This window comes from Gracilinanus agilis, chromosome 2, assembly GCF_016433145.1.
Source record: "Gracilinanus agilis isolate LMUSP501 chromosome 2, AgileGrace, whole genome shotgun sequence".
NCBI classification, from domain to species: domain Eukaryota; kingdom Metazoa; phylum Chordata; class Mammalia; order Didelphimorphia; family Didelphidae; genus Gracilinanus; species Gracilinanus agilis.
The window spans coordinates 427,990,545-428,011,399 of record NC_058131.1 but is presented as its reverse complement, the minus strand read 5'-3'; the positions used below and the strand labels follow the sequence as shown (position 1 = coordinate 428,011,399).

General features: G+C 34.6%; 1 protein-coding gene across 4 annotated transcripts in view; it reads right to left on the bottom strand.

Annotated features, from left to right (window-relative positions):
- The window catches only part of RAPGEF6 (Rap guanine nucleotide exchange factor 6), a 238,818-nt gene that overhangs the window by 131,892 nt on the left and 86,071 nt on the right, over positions 1 to 20,855 (bottom strand). For all 4 annotated transcript variants that reach the window (XM_044664679.1, XM_044664676.1, XM_044664678.1 and 1 more), the window contains exon 7: positions 2,313 to 2,444. In XM_044664679.1, coding sequence (XP_044520614.1) covers positions 2,313 to 2,444 — 132 coding nt within the window. The remainder of the gene's footprint in view (positions 1 to 2,312; positions 2,445 to 20,855) is intronic.

Here is a 20,855-nt window from a genome sequence, read left to right as displayed (position 1 = left end):
AGGAGGAGGAGGAGGAGAAGGAGGAGGAGGAGGAGGGGGAGGAGGAGGAGAAAGAGGAGGAGCAGGAGGAGGAGGAAGAAGGAGGAGGAGGAAGGAGGAGGAGGAGGAGGAGGAGAAGTCGTCATTGATAACTTTGGAGGAAGCAGTTTTGTTGGAAAGATGAGGTCAGAAGCCAGATTATAAGAGGTTAAGATTAAAGTAAGAAGACAGAAAACAGAGACACCTATTATAGGAGGCCTTTATATTTAGCTACAAAAAGCCGAAGAGATATAGCATGATATCAACGATTAAAAGCTCAAGTGAGGTTTGTTTGTTTTTTTTACATTTTATTTTCCCAATTATATGTAATAATAATTTTCAACAAACATTTTCCAAAATTATGAAATCCAAACTATTTCCCTTCCCCCTTTTCCTCCCTGTTCCCAGAGATGGTAGGCTCAAGTGAGAGTTTTTAAGAATGGGAAAGACCTGGGTATGCTTGTAGGTAGTAGGCAAGGAGCCAGTAGATTAAAAGTAAGTAATAAGAGTGAGAACTGTTGTGATCATCAAATGAGAGACCATAGGTAACATATTTTGTAATCCTTGACTTGCTAAATAAATGTTATTATCATTGTTACTATTGTTATATCTCATTTCCCTAGGCTTCCAATCTAAATGTTACTCAACTCATCATTCTCTTTCATTCTCCATATCAAGCTGTTGCCAATTCCAATCAATTCTCCCTTTGCTTCATCTCTTATATACACCACCTTCTCTTCTCTGGCATTGCCATCACTCTGTTGTAGTATTCTATTACCTTATTTATAAACAACCTGCTGGTTAGCCTCCCTGCCTCACTTCCCTTTCCACTCCAGCTTATCCTCAACATAACTGCCAAAGCAAGCTTCTTAAAAGTGTAGGCTTCCTATTTGGCTTTTGTAACCCCTCATTACCTGCCTTCTTTCTACCTTACCAGTTTTTTACACCTTACTCATTCCACATAATCTACAATGTAATACTACTATCCTCCTTACTGTACCTTAAACAAAACATTCCATTTGTTCACTTCAGACATTTCACTAGCTGGACTCCAAGCCTTGACTTTCCCTTCATTCTCATTTCCTAGCTTTCTTCAAAGTCTAACTAAAATCCCATCTTCTACAAGAAGCCTTTCCAGGTTAGCCTTAATATTAATACATTCCCTATAAGAATATTTTAATTGTATTTTTCCATATCTTGCTTCCACATATTGGTTGCATGTTGTTTCTTCCCATTAGATTATGAGTTTCGTGATGGCAGGGTATGTTTTTGCTTTTCTTCAACTTAGTAAAATTCCAGGCACATAGAAAATGCTTAACTGATTTGTTTTAAGCATCTAATAGAGTGCTTAATATGTACTAGTTAAATTAACTAACACGTACTCTGTCTCTGATTTATAATTTTATATTAACAAAAAATCAAGTCGAATATTTGATAACACTTTTCTACATGCTCAATTAAGCTTAACAAAATATTATAGAAAGCACTTACTAAATGCTTGCTGATTCACTAATACTGTGCCACTCTACCACAAATTAAAGGTTCTTTGTAAGATCAAATTATTCACAAAATAAAGTGTATTTAAGAGACCACAAATAAAAATTAAGTCATATTAATAGCATAAATCAGTGCTTATTGAATAAAATCATGCAAGTATTTTTCAAGTTTTAAATTTTTCTGAATTTTTTATACTTTATAAAATGTATACTTTAATATTTTTAATATTGCATTCAAATAGCTTTATTTTAAAAATGTTTTGGTTATAAATGGATAAAAATAGAATTAACTACATGGATTCTTAAATATCACACTTCAAAAACTTACCTTGGTAAAAGAATATGCTTTATACTGTTTTATTAATAAAGCATCAGTGTCTATACAATGTCACTTACTATACAATTGAATAATTAAAAATTCACAAGCTATATGCAAGATTCAGGTTGTACTACATTAGCATCAATTAATCTAGTCAGGCAACAAATATAAAATTTAATATTAGATTAACAATTTGTATCATTCCTCTCCCCCCAATTCTTCCACAAGAAAGAATCTAATAATTTATTACCACATCTGTAGGAGTAGAACATTATTGAACTATTTATTATATGTTTCGATACTTAAGTATATCCATTTTATTAAAGAAAAATAATCATTTAAAGTCACAGAATCGTTGAAGTGATAGCTGCATTGCTATGATAACAACTGTGAATATTAGTTACTTGTTGCTTATAAAAGTGATAAAGGATTTTAGATTCCTAAGAAAATGCACAAGAAAACTATTCTTAAAATATTACCTGGTAGATATCAGATAAACTGCTGCTTCCTGAGTCACTGGCAATGCTACATCCAGACTGGCTAGAAGGAACATGAGTCACTTGGGGATGAGGGTTTTCTGTAAGGTGCAACTTGTTAAGATCTGCTGGAAGCTGAAAAAAAAAAATTCAAGCACATACCCTTTAAAGTGTCCTTGCTGTTAATTCTTCTATATGAAAAAATTTTCATTTCAAATATATTAGGTTCACCTCAAAATTCTAATAAGAAAACAAATATCTCTTTTGAACAGCATGATCCAAATATGCTTTTACTATGCCTGCAAAAATAAAGGTAGAGTTCTAAAGATAAAGAAAAGTTTTCAGAGGAGAAAAAATCTTTCACCCTCCTCTTTTAGCAAAGATCCTATCTCCATAAGATTTAGAGAAAAAAAGGATCTTAAAAATCCTATGATCTACCTCCTCTTATGTGGAAAAGAGTTCCAATTTACTTTAGATGTTATTCCCCCAGACTTTTGGGAAACAACAAAATGAAACTACTTAAGTCCAAACTGGATTCAGAAAAATGTTTGATCCTATCACAACAAAAATGTTTCTCTGGACTAATGTACAATACTCATTGTACAAGGCTTCTAAATAAAAGAAGAATTTCTTTCATTTACCACTGAAAGAATATTGACTGAACATATAATAGCACTGTATTAAAGCACAGAAAAATTGATCAGTAAAACAGATTATGCATATAATATCCAAAATAAATCATTCATAACAATATAGTATTAGCAAATAAGATTCCATTGCTTGGGCAAGAGCTCTTTATCTGAAAAAATTTTTAGGAAAACTAGAAAGCACTCTTGCAGAAATTAGAAACAGACTTACTTCTCACACTAAATATCAAATTAAGTGCTAAATGATTGTGACCTACTTATAAAAAGTCAAATTATAGTCAATAAACATTTATTAAACAAGATTATGTTCCAGACACCATGCTAAGTGCTAGAGATACAAAGAAAGGGGGAAAAAAAAACACCCAACACAAAACAATCCATGTACTCAAGCATGCAGTCTAATGAAGGAAACAAGTACTCTTTCTCTCTCCCTCTCTCTCTCTTTCTCATGATTAGAAATAATCTCAAAAAGAAAATGCTATAATTGAAAAAGTCTAGAAAAGGCTTTTTGTTGAAGGTGAGACTAGAAGAAAGTCAGAGAGACTAGAAGATGGGAATAAGAAGTTACATTCCAGGTATGGGGGGCAATCAGTGAAAATAACTGTAGTTGGCAAACCAAAGTCTTGTTTGAAGAAGATAATATCACCAAATTATACAGTATTTCGAGGGGAATAGGGTGTAAAAAGACTGTGGCTGGGTTACAAAAAATCAAACAGAAGATTTTATATTTGAAACTAAAGACAATTTGGATCCAGGAGAGTTTACTGAATTGGAGGGAGAGGAGACAGTGACATGGTTAAAACTACTGAGTCTCCTGACTGAAGTGCTCCTTGAAGTTGACAACCATAAGGTTACTTGTCCAGTTGACAGATGATGAAGGCTACCACCAAGGTGATGGGCAATATCAAGGGAAAAAGTAGGATTTATATGAGAAGCTGCAAAAAGGAAGAAAACAAGGACTTGGTAACAGAATGGATATGATGGTTGACACAAAGTGACAAGTGAGTGCAGTGGTGATTCAGATAGTAATAATAAAATTATCAAACTAAATATAAAGGGTCAAATTATAGAAATATTGGAGTGGTAGAAAAGGAGATATTCTCATCTATGCATAGACAAAAAGTTTTTTACCAAGAGGGTCATGAGAAATAAAATGGGCAGTTTTGATTACATAAAACTACAGTTTTGCACAAACAAAACCAAGGTAGTTAGAAGAGAAACAGCAAACTGAGGGGAAATAACAAAAAAAGGTCTATCATGGTATATAGAAAATTGATACAAATAAATAATGAGCCATTCCCAAACAATACGAAGTTTTCTAAAGAGTAAAAAAGTAAGATATTAACAACCATGCTGGGGGGAAGGGGGTGGAATGCCCAAAGCCACTAATATTAAGAGAAATAATAATTAAAATCTCTGAGATTCTACTGCACATCTACCATATTGGCAAAGGTGACAAAAAAGGGGGAAATGACAGCCTTTAGAAAGGATGTTGTTAGATTGATACACTAATGTGCTATGAGGCACTTGTGAACTGATTCGACTATTCTAGAAAGCAATTTGGCGCTATCACCCAAAAGTCACTAAATTGTGACTAGTCGTGATGCTGACTAGGTTTTGATCCCAAAGACATTCAAAAAACAAAAACAAAAAAGGCTTATATGTACAAAAATATTTATAACAACACTTCTTTGATGTAGAAAAAAAAACTTCGCACAGAGTAGATATTTAATAAATGTTGATTGTCAGACAAAGAATTAGAAACCAAGTTGTGCCCATTGGCTGGGTAATGGCCAAACAAATTATGGTATTTGGATGGAAGAGAATGTTACTACACCATAAGAAATGACTAGAGGGGCAGCAGGGTAGCTCAGTGAGTGAGAGTCAGGCCTAGAGACAGGAGGTCCTAGGTTCAAACCCGGCCTCAGCCACTTCCCAGCTGTGTGACCCTGGGCAAGTCACTTGACCCCCATTGCCCACCCTTACCACTCTTCCACCTATAAGACAATACACCAAAAATTAAGGGTTAAAAAAAAAAAAAAGAAAGAAATGACTAGAGGGGCAGATTCAAAGAAACCCAGGATAACTATATAGCATGCATCATGTTACATTCATATCCAAGAAAAACATACAATAACTACAACACATTATGAAACTACAGATGGAATAAAAATCTAAAAAGGTCCTGACAGATATATAATAGGTCAAATCCAAAAAGACAACATACAATTGTTATAAAAGTAGATTTTTTTAAATTTAGGGTAAAAAAAATAACACACATAAATAACATTGTGACAGGTACCTAAACTACAAAAAAAGGGGAAAAGATCTGGAATTTTAGTACACTAATAATGCTCAATATGTCAAGACTGTAACATGACAGAACAAGGTAGAATAGTATGCCTGTCCATTTAAAATCCCTCAATATCACATGTGACCAGACCATCTTTTCTTCCCATCATACCATTTCCTTAAAGACATCTTTTATCTCTGTGCTTCTTCAAAGTTCCTCTTTGGTTATATGTTACTGACTATTACCTATTAAACACATCTTTCCTCTGTCCACTCCACTATTCAGGAACTCCTTTAGAATGTTGATATTTTAAAATTGGGCCTTTGTTTGTGAAGGAAGGCACTCTGCACAGTCCCAAAGACAATCCAGCCTGCTTTCCTCTTCCTGTTCTACTCTGGTGCCAAACAATTATTGATCTGTACTATATTCCAGATACACATACTGACAGATAAACTGTGTAGGTGTCACATGTCACAATCTAGGCAATCAATTTCTACAAAAACTTGGACTTTCCTATTTGGAAATATTCAGATCAAACTTTTGAATGACCTTTTACAGGAGATCTATAATCTTTTAGGCCTTTGCAAATGCAGCACAATGTCATCCACAGAAAGAAGCCTCTTAAGAACATTACCATAAGAAGTGAAATTTTCTTCAATTTGATCTCTGTGTTGGTTCTCCTCTGTAAAAGTAACCTCTGGGGACCATATAAATAGATCACCTTTTATACCAAATCTGTTGTTTATGAATGAAGGAATTCTGAACAGGGTAATTTGTAGTGTTATATATTTCAAGGACTAGGATTATTTTTAATGTATGGATAAGTGACATCTTGTTGGAAAAAAAGGCTTCTAACTAACTCTAATCAATTTCTTTCTACTGGTACCTTCTTTCTTGCCTATAAACATGCCTCTAAATCCTCCAACTTTAAAAAAAATCCTCAATAAATTTCCTACTATACCCACCAACTATTGTCCTATAACTTTCCTGCCCTTTTCAATTTTTAAAAAGCCATCTCTGGGGGGCAGCTGGGTAGCTCAGTGGATTGAGAGCCATGCCTAGAGACTGGAGGTCCTAGGTTCAAATCCGGCCTCAGACACTTCCCAGCTGTGTGACCCTGGGCAAGTCACTTGACCCCCATTGCCTACCCTTACCACTCTTCCACCTGTAAGTCAATACACAGAAATTAAGGGTTTAAAATTAAAAAAAAAAAAAAAAGCCATCTCTGGGAGCGCTGGGTAGGTAGAGTGTACTGAGAGCCAGGCCTGGAGATGGGAGGTCCTAGGTTCAAATCTGGCCTCAGACACTTCCTAGCTGTGTGACCTTGGGCAAGTCACTTAACTCCTATTGCCTACCACTTTTCTGCTTTGGAACCAATACATGGTACTGATTGTAAGGTAGAAGGTGAGGGTTTAAAAAAAATCATCTCTGTTAGATGCCTCTACTTTCAATTTGCCCACTCTCTTCTAAATTCTCTCCAGTCTAGCTTCTGACTTGATCATTCACCTGAAACTGCTCTCTCCAAAATTACAAATGATTCTGTAATTGTTAAATCTAATGGTCTTTCCTCAATGCTAATCCTTCCTGATCACCCTTTAAGCATCTGACACTTTTTCTCCTCTAACTCTCATTCTCTCTGGGTTTCTGAGAGTCTAGTTTCTCATGATTCTCTTCCTACCTATCTAATTAATTCTTCTCAGTTTCCTTTTTTAGATCTTTATTCATGTTATATCAATTAATACTGGCTATCACAGAAGGCAGTATCCTAGGACACTCTCTCTCTGTAAATCTCACCTGGGTGTGAAGAAAGGAAACAAGAATTTATTAGCACCTACATGGCAGGTTCTTTACAAATATGATACCATTTTATTGTGCTAAGTGCTTTACAAATGTTATCTCATTTTATAGGTGAAACAGTTAAATGACTTCTGCAGGGCCACACAGCTAGAATTGAAGGAAGATTTTTAACTTAGACTCCAGGCTTATTGCCCTATGGGTGGGAGGGAGGGGAGACAGAGAGACAGAGACAGAGACACAGAGAGAGACAGAGAGATAGAGAGACAGAAACAGAGAAAGAGACAGAGGCAGAAACAGAGAGACAGAGACAGAGAGACAGAGACAGAGAGAGATCTAGCCTTGGGACTGAGCTACAGTTCTACAATATCAATTTCCTGACATTTTAAACTGGATGTTCCAAAAGCCTCTCAAACTCAAAATGCCCCAAGCAGCACATAATATCTTTCCTCCCAAATCCTCTCCTTTTCTCAGCTTCCTTAGAGGGCATTACCATCCTCCCAGTTACACAGGTTTGAACCTAAGTGTCATCCTTGACTTCCTACTCATGTGCAATCCACATATCCAATCTGTGGCCAAATTTTATCTCTACCTCCACAACAATTCACATAGCTGTCATACTAGTTCAGGAAGGCCCTCATCACTTCTCACCAGGACTATTGCAATACTTTTTTTCTTTTTTAAATCCTTACCTTCTGTTTCAGAATTGATAATAAATGAATCAGTTCCAAGGTAGAAGAGCAGTAAGGGATAGGCAAATGAGGTTAAGTAACTTTCCCAGGGTTACACAGCTAGGAAGTGTCAGGTCAAATCTGAACCCAAGATGTCTTGTCTCTAGGCCTGGCACTCTAGCTGGCACTCATACACTGAGCCAGCTAGCTGCCTCTACTATAGTCTTTTTTTTTCTTTTTTTTTTTTTTTTAAACCCTTAACTTCTGTGTATTGACTTATAGGTGGAAGAGCAGTAAGGGTAGGCAATGGGGGTCAAGTGACTTGCCCAGAGTCACACAGCTGGGAAGTGTCTAAGGCCGGATTTGAACCTAGGACCGCCCGTCTCTAGGCCTGGCTCTCAATCCACTGAGCTACCCAGCTGCTCCCTTACTATAGTCTTTTAATTGGTATCTCTGCCTCAAGTTTCTCCCCTACGCCAAACCATCTTTTGCTATGTTTCCAAAGTGACTTTTCTAAATTTTAAGTGTGACCATGTCACCCATTAAATAAATAGCACTAGCTCCCTACTACCTAAAGGATTAGCTATAAAGTTCTTTTTTTGCTTTTGATGATCAAATGGGTAATTTTATTTTTTTATTCAAAGACATTTTAATTTCTCAATTACAATTTTCAACATCCATTTTCCAAAATTATAAGATCTAAATGGTCTCCTTCCCCTCCTTCCCTCCTCCCAGATAAAAAGTTCTTGATCATTTAAAGTTCTTCATAGTATAACTCATCTTTCCAATATTCATACACATTGTTGCTAATGAAACAATTTATAGTGAAGCCATATCAACCTTTCTATTCACATATAATATTCTATCTTCCCATCTCTGTAACCTTTGCACAGGTGACTCCCACATCTGGAATACAGAACTTCACTTCTTAGAATCTCTGGATTCCATCAAGCCACAATGATACTTTCTACAAGAGCCTATAGTTTTTACCATTAGTTTACGTTCTACCTATACTGTATCTTGTATTACATATTTACACAATATGTTGCCTCCATTAGCGTGTAAGCTTTTCTGATACAGGCAGGGACTGTCTTATCATTCATTGTATAGCTAGTGTCATGTATAGCATATAGTAAATACTTACTGAATACTTGCTGACTGATTCATAATCAACAAACAATGTCACTACACCTTTAATTGCAAAATAAAAAATATATATACTCAATTCACCAACAATCTGAACAGTTGGAAAATAGGTATACATTGTTGAGTTTTCATGATGTTCTCTTAGTTATCTTCTATTCATTATTCCCTGCATCTTTTTATTACTTTCTGAAATTCAGATACCTTGTATATCAGTTCCTTAATAAAACTGAGTCATCTCCAATTCAGAATTTCTCTATATAAATTTAGTCCAATATGGCTTCTTTTCCTGTCTTTGTTCTCTTTAGTGACACTCCTACCACCACAAAAGCCCATCAAAAAATAAGAACTGATATGTTAAGTTTAGACACTCTGCCATCCCTGAAGGTAAAAATAACATTACAAAAACACTTTTATAGACTGTTTTCATTTTTCTTTTATTATCCTTCTATTTTCAGCCTAAAATGTCCACATGATGATCTTGCTTTGGATCCCTTGCGAAGTTTTCTTTAAACTGGTTTTTACCTTGCATTCTTCTCAGCTTTATGGGACAATATTGCTCATAATCATTTATTATGAGCATCTATTGAATTCTTTGTTTATAGTCTAATGAATTTATATTCTCAATAGGTGTTACTTCTGGTCACCATTTAGCTCTACTTGGCAAATAAAAGCCAAGCTCTTGCTGACTCAGGTACTTTGAGTTCTTTTTATTTTCTCACCGTGGCAATTAACAACAGCTACACTTAAGTGAAAAAATATAAAAATCAGTATCAATATCATTTCTATTTTTCATTTTCAGGATCAACTATTCAAATAGTTCTGGAATGAGCTATTTTTGTTTAGTTTTTTTAAACCCTTACCTTCTTCCTTAGAAATGATACTAAGCATTGGTTCCAACACCAATGTGGTAAATGCAAGACAATTGGGGTTAAGTGACTTGCCCAGGGTAACACAACTAGATAGTGTCTGAGACCACATTTGAACCTAGGACTTCCAGTCTACAGGTATGACACTCTATACTGGGCCACTTACATGCCCCAAATGAGTTGTTTCTATTGAATGGCAAATGTATTTTTCTCTTTGATTTTTATGTTATCTGATGATCCATGCTCTGACAATTCAGGTCTAAACATACATAGCTCATTCAAGGATAACTTGTACAGAACTAGTGAGTCTATTATTTCAATTTTCGTAATGTTACTGGGTACACTACCATCCTTTTTCTAGAAGAAAATGTTCAAGTTATAAAAGCATAAGACTTCTGGGTAGCCTAAGTATCTTTGGTCTCTCATTCCTTCTTGAATCATTTTTCCCTATCTCTCACAATACTTGTCTTTCTCTACTTTTGCACTGAAATCTCTGTGTAGCAATCAAGGTGTATGTTGACTTACTGTCTTATCAAGTCTTATCATAGAATTTCTCTACTTTTTCCATCCTCTGCAACCAATGTTGCTTCATATATTGAAATTATTTTCATGGTAGTCTTTTTGTTGTTTTTGCTGCTGACCAAGTAACTATTTTCCCCCCATGTTTGCGTGATTCTTCTTGTCACCCTCCCCTTTACCCTCCCCTCCTTCCAGAGTTGACAAGCAATTTCACTGAGTTATTCATATATTATCACTTCAATCCTATTTCCATATTATTTATTTTTGTAATAGAGTAATCTTTTAAAACCAAAACCCCAAATCATATATTTCATGGCAGTCTTTTTGCAAATTCCTCGAGTACGAAAATATAAAATGACCAAATATTTCATAAAATAATGTTTTCTGTTGCCAACTTCTTTGCTTCTTTAAGTAGTACCTGTGAGCTATCTTTCTAAGTTAGCTAAAGTTTCTTCCTCCTTCTGATTTTATTTATAGCCAAGAATATAAAAATTGCTTGTTCCTCTAGTAATAATACATTCACTAATTGGCCATTTGATAGGCTCTTGCATTTAGTGTACAATCAGTTAAAATGAAAGGGCTCTACAAAGTCTTATGACAATGTCTTATTGTGGAGAGGAGGGGATCATGCGTTATCAAAACCTATGAGAGAGAAAAAGATCTGGCATATATTTTAAAGCTAGAAAAACTTCAAATATTGCCCCAGTAACAAAGCAAGACTACATTACAAGGATCAGACTGAGAGGATCTAGTCTGGTTACATAGTAATAAATTTTTTCATCATGGCAATCCATTAAAACAAAGAAAATTACAAAATGGCCTTCAGTCCTGAATGGCAATAGTGGCAAGGTGGCAGAAAAAAAAAAATAGAAGATACTTAAGGATCAAAATGTTCAGATCATCTATAAGAAAATTAATAGACCAAAAGTGTACTATAAATGTGTAAATGCAAAAATGTATTGCAACTCTGTAAATGCAAAAATAAAAAAAAACTGGGATGTCTAATAATTATCAACTCAACTTTTCCCTTTTATTCCCATCAAGATTATACTTTCTCATTTTCAATGAGAATACAGAATAACTAACTTCAGACCAATCTTCATGTCTTATTATGAGAGCAAAAGGCTAAAATCCAAGGGATGAATCTGTTCCTTTAATTTAGTTTGGTAAAATACTTATTACTGAATATGTTCAGAAGGGTATCATATAATAATGGAAACTTGAGCTCTAATTTTGATTTGATTTTTATCCAACAAAGGCGTAGCTTTTAGATTATCCTAGGAAGTGTTTCTATTGTTCCTAAGTTCAAGATATCTACATGGAAAGCTTATCTTTATGCAATAGTACAATAAAGAAGAATTTGCTAAAACATGTAACTACAAGTCTGCTTTTCAACACTGAAAATCAGAATACACAACATATTATTTCAAATAAATAAAAATAAAAAAGATGGAAGGTGTGGCAATCATTACCACTTACCACTACCATTGTACTAATATCCAATACGTTGTTCAAAAGAGACCCATATGGAAAAAAACACATTAAATAAAACTGTTTTAGTTGGGTCTGATGATGTAAGTTCTAAAAAACAATTAATAAACATTTCTTTTTAAAAAGGTAATAGGTTTTTTTGCAAGCTATAAGTAACACACAAACAATTTGGGTATAAGGAAAAACCCAGTGTCATATTGCTAAAAAATCCATATCACTAACTGGATAACATTTAGGAATATTACTATAGCATTTTTTGTTCATTACATAAAGATCATATTGCTCAGAATATCAGATTACCAACAATGGCTTTCTTTATTCGCAAAAACAAAGCATGATTTATTTCAAAACACAATCATAATTTTATCACAACTAAAAATGTTAAAACACAAGGGTTCTGCATTGCCAGCTGACTTGATTTCTGCAGAGTCAAACTGAGATTAGCAATATGGTTGCTTCCTATAAGAAAGAATTTAGTAAACTGGTAGTGAAACACTTCACCAATTAAAGAGACTAAAGCTATATACAAATGTTATATGAACCCCATATTTTGACAGTATCTGATCTCCAGAATATAACTTTGGGATCATTATATTTAAGATTTACTGATTACTAAACAGGAATTTTCTAAATTTTGGCTTAGCTCAGTTGAAAGTTTTAAAGTTTGTTTTTTTTTTATTTTGAATAAGAGGTTCAGGTATTTACTTGAACAAGAGGGTTAAGATTTTATATTCTTTAAAGGTTAGAAATGATACAGGTGCTATCAGGTATATTAAAAGCTCATTTACAATTTTAAAATATATATTATGTTCGGCTTAGTTCTAGAAAATAGAAATACTATTACTATTCAACTTGATCAGGAAAAACAATAATAATCACTTACTTTGGAGGCCCATGGCTGAAGACAATTGGCATAACAGCGAACAAGAAAAGCCATTTCCTGGACTGGAAAGTAAAGTTTCCTTTTCTAAACAAACCAAAGGCACCCGGAAAAAAATATTGGCAAAAATCTTTCTTGTTTTCTCTTCACAAATCATAAACCAATATAATGATATATAAGGGAAACTTCTTAGGATTCTTTTCCACAGTGAATTCCAAACTTACTGGCTTAACTGGATTTCAGTACCTTTGTACCCTTGACTAAAATTAACTGCAGCAATTTCTATGAAAATGTTCCTTTTAACAAGCATACAAATGTAAATCAAGATGTTTTTGTGCTTCAGGCTCTAGGCATTCAGATATCCACATGCTTCCTCAGTCACTTAGTACATACCTACACAGTGGTAACAAAACAGTTAATTCCAGATCAGATTAAACAAGTAATGCAACATACACCAAACCTGAGCCTCCAATACTTTCCAGCATTTGTTCCCAAAAATGTAGCATCACTTAACAAGAGAATATCTTCATGTCTGCTTTTCTTCTACTTATTTCTTTCTGTCAATCAAACATTACAATGATTCTTCTGCATGTGAAGCAAATCAAAACTCTGTATCCTTAGAATTCAGTTTCTTCTTTTTTTTCTTGCCAACGAAAAGAGGGAAGGAAAAATCCAATTAATGAAATACTTTACAGGTTTATGCTGTGTCGCTTCTGAATCTTTGTAAACCAAATTCTTTTCCTTTTCTCTTTTCCGTATGCAGGATTTACAATTCTACCCTGTTGTTTCTAGTCCTAAAGCACCAGCAGATACTATGGTTAATCTAAGCTTCGTTTTTCTAATTAAAACATCTATACAATGCAACACAAATATTCCATCTTTGGCCACAGCAAGCCTGAGTACTAGTGCCTTAATTTCTGCTATCTGTGTCTGCTTCCCAGAGGCTCCCTGAGGAGGAGCTCCTATCGATTCTATGCTCCGCAGTAAGATGAAATATCTAATAAGGAGGAAAGAAAGTGGGAGGGGAATGGAGCTAAAAGGATGACATCACCTGTATAGAAAGCCTTCAGAAACTGCATTAGATCAATTGGCTACCATATCTGCAGATGCACACAGGGCAACTTTACTGAAACCTCCACCCCAACACACACTTATATACACACCCCTCCCTTTCATGAAATATATCAACATACTATTTATTTTCTTTGAAATTTCTCATTTGAATGTTCAGGATAAAATATATTGCTTGTAGCATATAACCTTTATTCATTTATACTTCCTTTGCTTTAATTCATAGTGAATCCACCATTGGGTACACTGGGGAATAGTGCTTTCTAATCCTAGTATTCAAATTTAACGCACTTCCATGATCCCAAGGGAAAAGAGAATGAGCTGTAGTCTTGCTTTCTAAGCATCTGAGGCAGCCTTGCTCTCTCCCAGCTGTCATGTTTGTCTTTGTAACACTCATTTCCGGAGCTTCTGCCTCATAGCTACTTAGGAAATAAATATTCAGAAAAGAATAATCTTCAGCAAGACTCTAATGTATAGAAAACATGAATTTTAAACATAGAATCAAGTCATATACATGGGGAGGGGAGGTTCTAAATGTCACCACTGCACTAACAGCTAGCCAAGTAGGGGCAATTTAACTGACAAGTAGGAATAAAATATCATCTTGCTAAAATTAAAACCAAAAAAATTCAGTAGTACAACTTGGCTGGTATCATGTACAATTCCTCTGGAGAAAGTATCTTTTGGGTTACCTGAAAAAACCTGACGGGAGATCTATTCCTAGAAAGAAATTTGGCTATCATACCAAAAAAGAAACACTTTATCTAATGTCCAAATGTTTCTGTGTTTTGACAAAACTGAAATGTCTTCACAAAATCTTATATCTTATTTTATAGAATCTATAGAAAACTCCTTAATTCCACTTCCCCTTCCATTATCACCTCTCCCAACACTTTACTGGATAACTCCTCTAGTTGTCATCATCATTACTACTACAAGTTCCTATCACATGATGGATATCCACTCTTCCAACCACTTCAATCTCACACAAAAAAAATACATTTAAGGAGTATTTCCTCTCAGTGGCTAAAACAAGATGTAGTTTCCAGGGGTAAAATGCACATCAACAGCAAGAAATAGCAAATTCTGAAGCAAGAAAATGATAATATGAAAATTACCTAAATTTTCTTCTTCTATACCATAGGCTTATTGGGGTGGAGGGGGGCAAATTGAGAGGTGGGAGTGTAAAGACAGAACCCTGAGGATCAGAGTTAAGGTAAAAGAACTCCTCCCTCAAAAAAAAATTTGATGACAGATTGTTATGTTGCCCAAAAAGTAAGTTCCCTAAATCCTAAAACCCCTGAGAAAAAGGGTGTGTTGTGTGTGTAAACACACAATGAGATGTGAATTTGAGAATTCATATTTTCTTAAATACTGAGATACAATCATAAAAAGACAAAATTGTCATTAAGATTAATTAAATCTCAGAAAATAAACAAAGAAATGTCATCTAATTTCTAATTATTGTTTAGTATACTGTTTGAGTTTCAAGCAATTAATAAATAACTATTGATGATTTCAAGTGTGCTGAAAAGAAAATCCATTTCAACTACTATAACTATTATTTCCAAGAATTAAAGAAAAAATACATTAAGTGATAATGATCAATAATCTCAGTAGATAAAATATAATTTCCTAGTTTTATTAAAGATTCCAAAAAGAAGCCATATTTATTTTTTAAAAACCTTAAAAAATCAATAATATCAAGCAAATCTATGGTAACAGAAATAATTATAATCAAAAATGTGAAAAGAAAAAACTAAAAGAAGCCTCTCCCCCTTTGTTGTTTATGTGCTGACTATAAACTTATAGCCCTTACAAATTAGCTGGTAAGATGTTCATTTTATAACAGCATTTTAAAAGCTACTTTAGTGCACCTAGGATTCAATCCACTACCACGTGCATGTGCATGTATTTTATAACTACTGTAAATAAAACCTCAATGATGGGGGGAGGGGGATCTATTTCCTTCCAGCTTTGCCTGTAAGTGAAGATGACATCATCTTTTCCTTTTTTCTACCAATCAGCTCACAGTAACAGCCATTTCATGACAGACCAACACCCACAATCTTCCAGGCTAACACAGCTGCTAAAAGAAACAAAGTAACCTAATTCTATATACCAGGATGTGTGTCCAACCAACCTCCTTTTGACACTACATTCCACAGGTACCTTCATCAAAAATTTGTTTAACCTAATACTCTAATAAGAGGATGAGGAATTAATCATTCTTCTAGAGAAAATAAAGGCTAGGTACCCCTCCTATACATTATTTAAAAATTTTCCCACACCCTTTTAATTTATTTGAACCAATTTTAGGAAAACACCAGCAGAAAAGGGATAGAAGACAAAAGCTGTGGGAAAGAAAAAAAGATTTGTTCTGAATGTCTAGGAAACATATATATGGTCTAGGCACTATAAGAAAGAACATTTCCCCACCCCACCCTATCCCGGTATACTATAATACTTAAAATATAGCAATGATCAATTTATCTTCATCTTAAAATCAGTTACAACATAAATGAATACATGGTTTTAATAAACCTTAAATTAGAATCACACACATTGTTAAGACTAGAAAAGACCTTACATATTTCCCTTCGTACCACTTAGAAACTGAGACTCAAAGATGAGAAAGAACATGATGAAAATTACACAAGCTGGTGGCAGAGCTCACTCCCCTACATCTCCTAAATTCCAAATGCACTGTGTTTTACCAAAAGTGAAGGTTTTTATTAAAAAATAAAATATAAAATGCTGCTGAAATTTTAACATTTATCTGTAAAACTAATAAATGGATCAATGAATATAATAATTTTCAAAAGAAGAAATGCAAACTGAAAACCACGTGAAAATATGCTCAAGCTACTTAATAATCAGAAATGTGAAAATCAAAACAACTTAAATTTTTTAAAATTTAAAACGTTTTGAGTGTCTAAAATATTTTTCCATTAAAGTATCAATGAGCAGGGCTGAGCTCTCTACCTCCATTTCCAAGGTCGCCAGTGGCCTCCTGCCCTTGAGTTGTCAATTCAACAAACATGTATTAAGGGTGAGTGGCACTGGGAATATAAAGAAAATGATAAACAGCCCCTGACTTCAAGTAGATCATAATTCAAAGGAGGTAGACAATACCACTCTAATTATATACTCAAAAAAAGTGTGTGAGATAAACTGAAAATCATCACAAAAGGCATCAACATTAAGAAGAATGGGGGGGGGCTTAAAAACATTTTTTAAAGGTAGAATTTAAGTTGAAATTTGAAAGATGCCAACAAAGTCACAAGGTAGAGCTGAGGAAAGAAAAAATTACAAGAATAAGGAAGTCAGTGAAAATGCAATTAGGAAATGGTGTATCTTTTGAGAAGAAAAGGAAGGAAAGAAGCATCCCTAAATTTCAGAGCACTTGGGCAATGGCAAGGTATAAGTGGACTGGAAAGGCAGAAGTAGTGAAAAGGTAACAGGCTATTACAATAGCTCAGATGCTAGCTTACTCTAACTAGAACCCTTGTCATATCTTGGTGATCTCATAACTTTTAGATTTGCAAGCCAAACAGATCATTAAGGCTTTTAGGGGACAAAACATCTTGATAGGAACAACAGATTGCAACAATTTTTTTACATGTCCATCAGCCTGAGCCAGAATATAAGATGCTGGCCTTATAATACAAAATGAAAGCAGACATATTCTCTGTGTGTATGTGTGTGTGTGTGTGTGTCTGTCTCTCTCTCTCTCACAAACACACACACACACACACACACACACACACACACACACACACACAGAGGTTTCCATAAGAATAGCTTTTTAGGTTTCCATATCTTAATGTAGTCATCCATATTACATGACATTTAGTTCTCAGAGTTAATACAGTGACAGGTCACGTCAAACTCATCATGTCAAACTGAAGATGCTTGCATCCAAATCAACCTAAGCATATGATAACTGGGCATTCACTTTCCCACGTGCCAGATCTTTTTATTTTTTGTAAATTGGATTACATGCAGCACCTACAAATTTGGACACTTGATTACAAACCCATGGTTTTTCTGCCAAGAAAAGAAAAGGCAACCACTAATCCCTTATTCTGTTCACCACCTCCAACCAGGTCAAGGACTGTAGAAAGCTCCTAAACTAAACTTTTGAACAGTGCAATGGAAAGTCCTTTAAAGGACATTCACTCATTTGGACTCCAGTCTCCATAAAGTAGCATTCTGTCTATTGTCCTCTTGAAGACACGTGTATATTTATTTTAAAGAGACTAGTTAACTAAAAAAGTCTTCTAAATTATTTGCAATAATCTACAAATAAGACTTGAGATTGGAACATGCCAGAAAGGAAAATTTTATGAGCAGAGATCTTCTTAAATTTCTATATTCTGTAGTTATAACAGACTCATTTATTCAGGATGACTGGGAAATAGAGTGCTGTGGGACTTTGATAGTTCTAGTTAAATAAGAATATTGCCATAAACATGATATATCATTATTCATAAGACTTTTAACAATAAACTGTACTTAACATAATTTAATTATTATAACATTCTAGTAAGGCTTCAAGTATAGCACCACAAACAGACTGAGACTATTTTCTGAGGACCAACTCAGCTAATTATGGAGGCACATCAAAAGTGGGCTGAATACCTCATGATCAATTTTTTTTTACCACAAAAACCTATGAAATGAATAAAATTTTAAAATTTGCCTCAGTCCTGTGTAGCCCCTTTCTACTTCTGTAGTGATGGTGCCAGAATGGCAGGAAAAGAAGCAGAGGGCACTAAGAACCATGAACAAGTCACACAAGATGGGCAGACATGGATGGATTTCAAACTGCTTCATCAGAGGGAAATCACAAAAATGATATAATTACAGATCCAGGTGAGCATTTTACAGAGCCCTAAATTTGAGGTAATAAGGAATCTCAAAAGCCATTAAATAAAACCACCTCATTTTTCTGATGAAGATAATGAAGCTTGGGAGAGACTAAGTGACTTAGAATCAAGCCAAAAGGCATCTATCTAATCATTAAATGCATATCACTACTATGATTTCTCGGTTATTATACTGCCAGTATCCAAGAAAGTACCAATAGAAAATTTTCATTGATATTAGTTATAATATATAACTAATTTCATCATACCTTATTTCATCTTCACAATAGATATAAATGTGTGAAATGGGGCTTAGAGAAGTCAGTGATGTAACCATGGTCACACACAAGCAGAATTCAAACTCAGGCCTCTACTGGTTTTTCTCACTTATCTCCTTTCCCTTGATCTAATCTGTAATCTCTCCTACCTGGTTGCCTTTCCTAAAGGCTACAAATACACCCCCTTTCCCTCAACCTTCAGAAACTCTCCCAAGAAGCTGTCAGATCCTCAAACTAGTCTTTTAACTTTCTCCTTCATTTCTCTGCCAAACATCTAGAAAAAGCTGTCTTCTCACTCCTTAATCCTTAATAATGTGACTCCAAACCAATTTATCCTCAGTTGAAAGTGCCCCTCTCTAGTCACCAAAGATATCAATTACCAAATCTATTAGTCTTTCCTCACTTCTCATCATTCTTGCCTTCTCCATAGCATACCTCTAATAACCACTTTTCCTGCTGGATATTCTCCCTTGTACACTGCCGTCCCTTGGTTCGCATATCAAGTCTCTGTTTGATCTTTTTGCTGACTCATTATCCAGATCACACCCTTTAAAAATTGAGCATACCCCAAAGTTCTGTCCTTGGCTTTAGCTTTCTGACTCTACACTCTTTCCAGGTGACTTTGTCATCTAAGATAGGCTTAAATATTACGAAGATGTAGATGAATCCAAGATATATACATTTATCCAAGTCTCTCTACTAAATTCAAGTCTCACATTAATACATTCCCACTGTACATATCCAAATAGATGTTCTTCAGGTATGTCAAAGTTAACAGAACTTGTGTCAAAAATAGAACTTCTGATCCTTCCTCAAAAACCCAATTCTCTTCCCAACTTCTCTACTTTAACCAAAAAGTTCCATTAATCCAGATGTCCAATCTTGGAAACATCCTTGATTCCTCAATCCCTTTTATTGCATATATATATATATATATATATATAATTAGATGTAAAAGCTTTTCTAGGCCTCCATTAAAAAAAAAAGCTTTTAAGATCCTTCCCTTTCTCTCCAGTCACACAGTCACTAACATAATTCATTACGTCTCACCTGAACTATTACAACAGCCTCCAAATTGGACTCCTTATCTCATTTCTCCCTACTCTAATCCATCCTTCCACATATCTCTGCTCCAAGATTCCAATACTCAATACATTATGGCACAATCAAATGTAATAGACTTTTCTACCAGCAGCAATGCAATGATTCAGGACAATCCAGAGGAACTTAGGAGAAAGAATGCTATCCATGTCCAGAGAAGGAATTATGGAACCAGAAATGCATTAGAAAAATATATGCTCGATCACGTAGTGAGATAGAGATGTGATTAGGATTTTGATGTTAAAGGATCACTCTATTGCAAATATGAATAACATAGAAACAGGTTTTGAACAATGATACATGTATAACCCATGGAACTGGTTGTCGGCTTTGGGAGGGGAAGGAAAAGTGGAGGGGGGGGGGGGTTATAAATCATGTAACCGTGGAAAAATATTCTAAATAAAAATTAAAAAAAAAAAAGATTCCAATACTCCCTATTACCTCTAAGATCAAATAAAAACTTGAGCATATGGCATTAAAAATTCTTCAAGTTGTATTACCATTGCCAATTCACTTCACATTTACTACGGTCTAGCCAAACTGGCCTTTTTACTATCACTTTAACTTTTATCTTTTTACTATCTGCTTTAACATTAGTTAACACTAGTCTGTGTCTATAATAAACTCCCTCCTCACCAGGCCTTGTGGAAGTTTCCTTTAAGGTTCAAAGATCTTCTGTTCTCCTCACTCACTACCTATCCCTTACTCCAATCTGATCTTTCCTACACCTAGTTCTCTTTTTCCTAAAGGCCACAAATACAGGCTACCTTCCCCATGAAGTCCTTCTTGATTGTACTCTCCTTAGCAACTAGTATATTCTTCAAGAGTTTCTTATACATTAGGACCTCATTTTATATTTGTTCCAAGACCTTTCACATAAGTTGAAAATTACACATAATATAATAGTAAACCCTATTA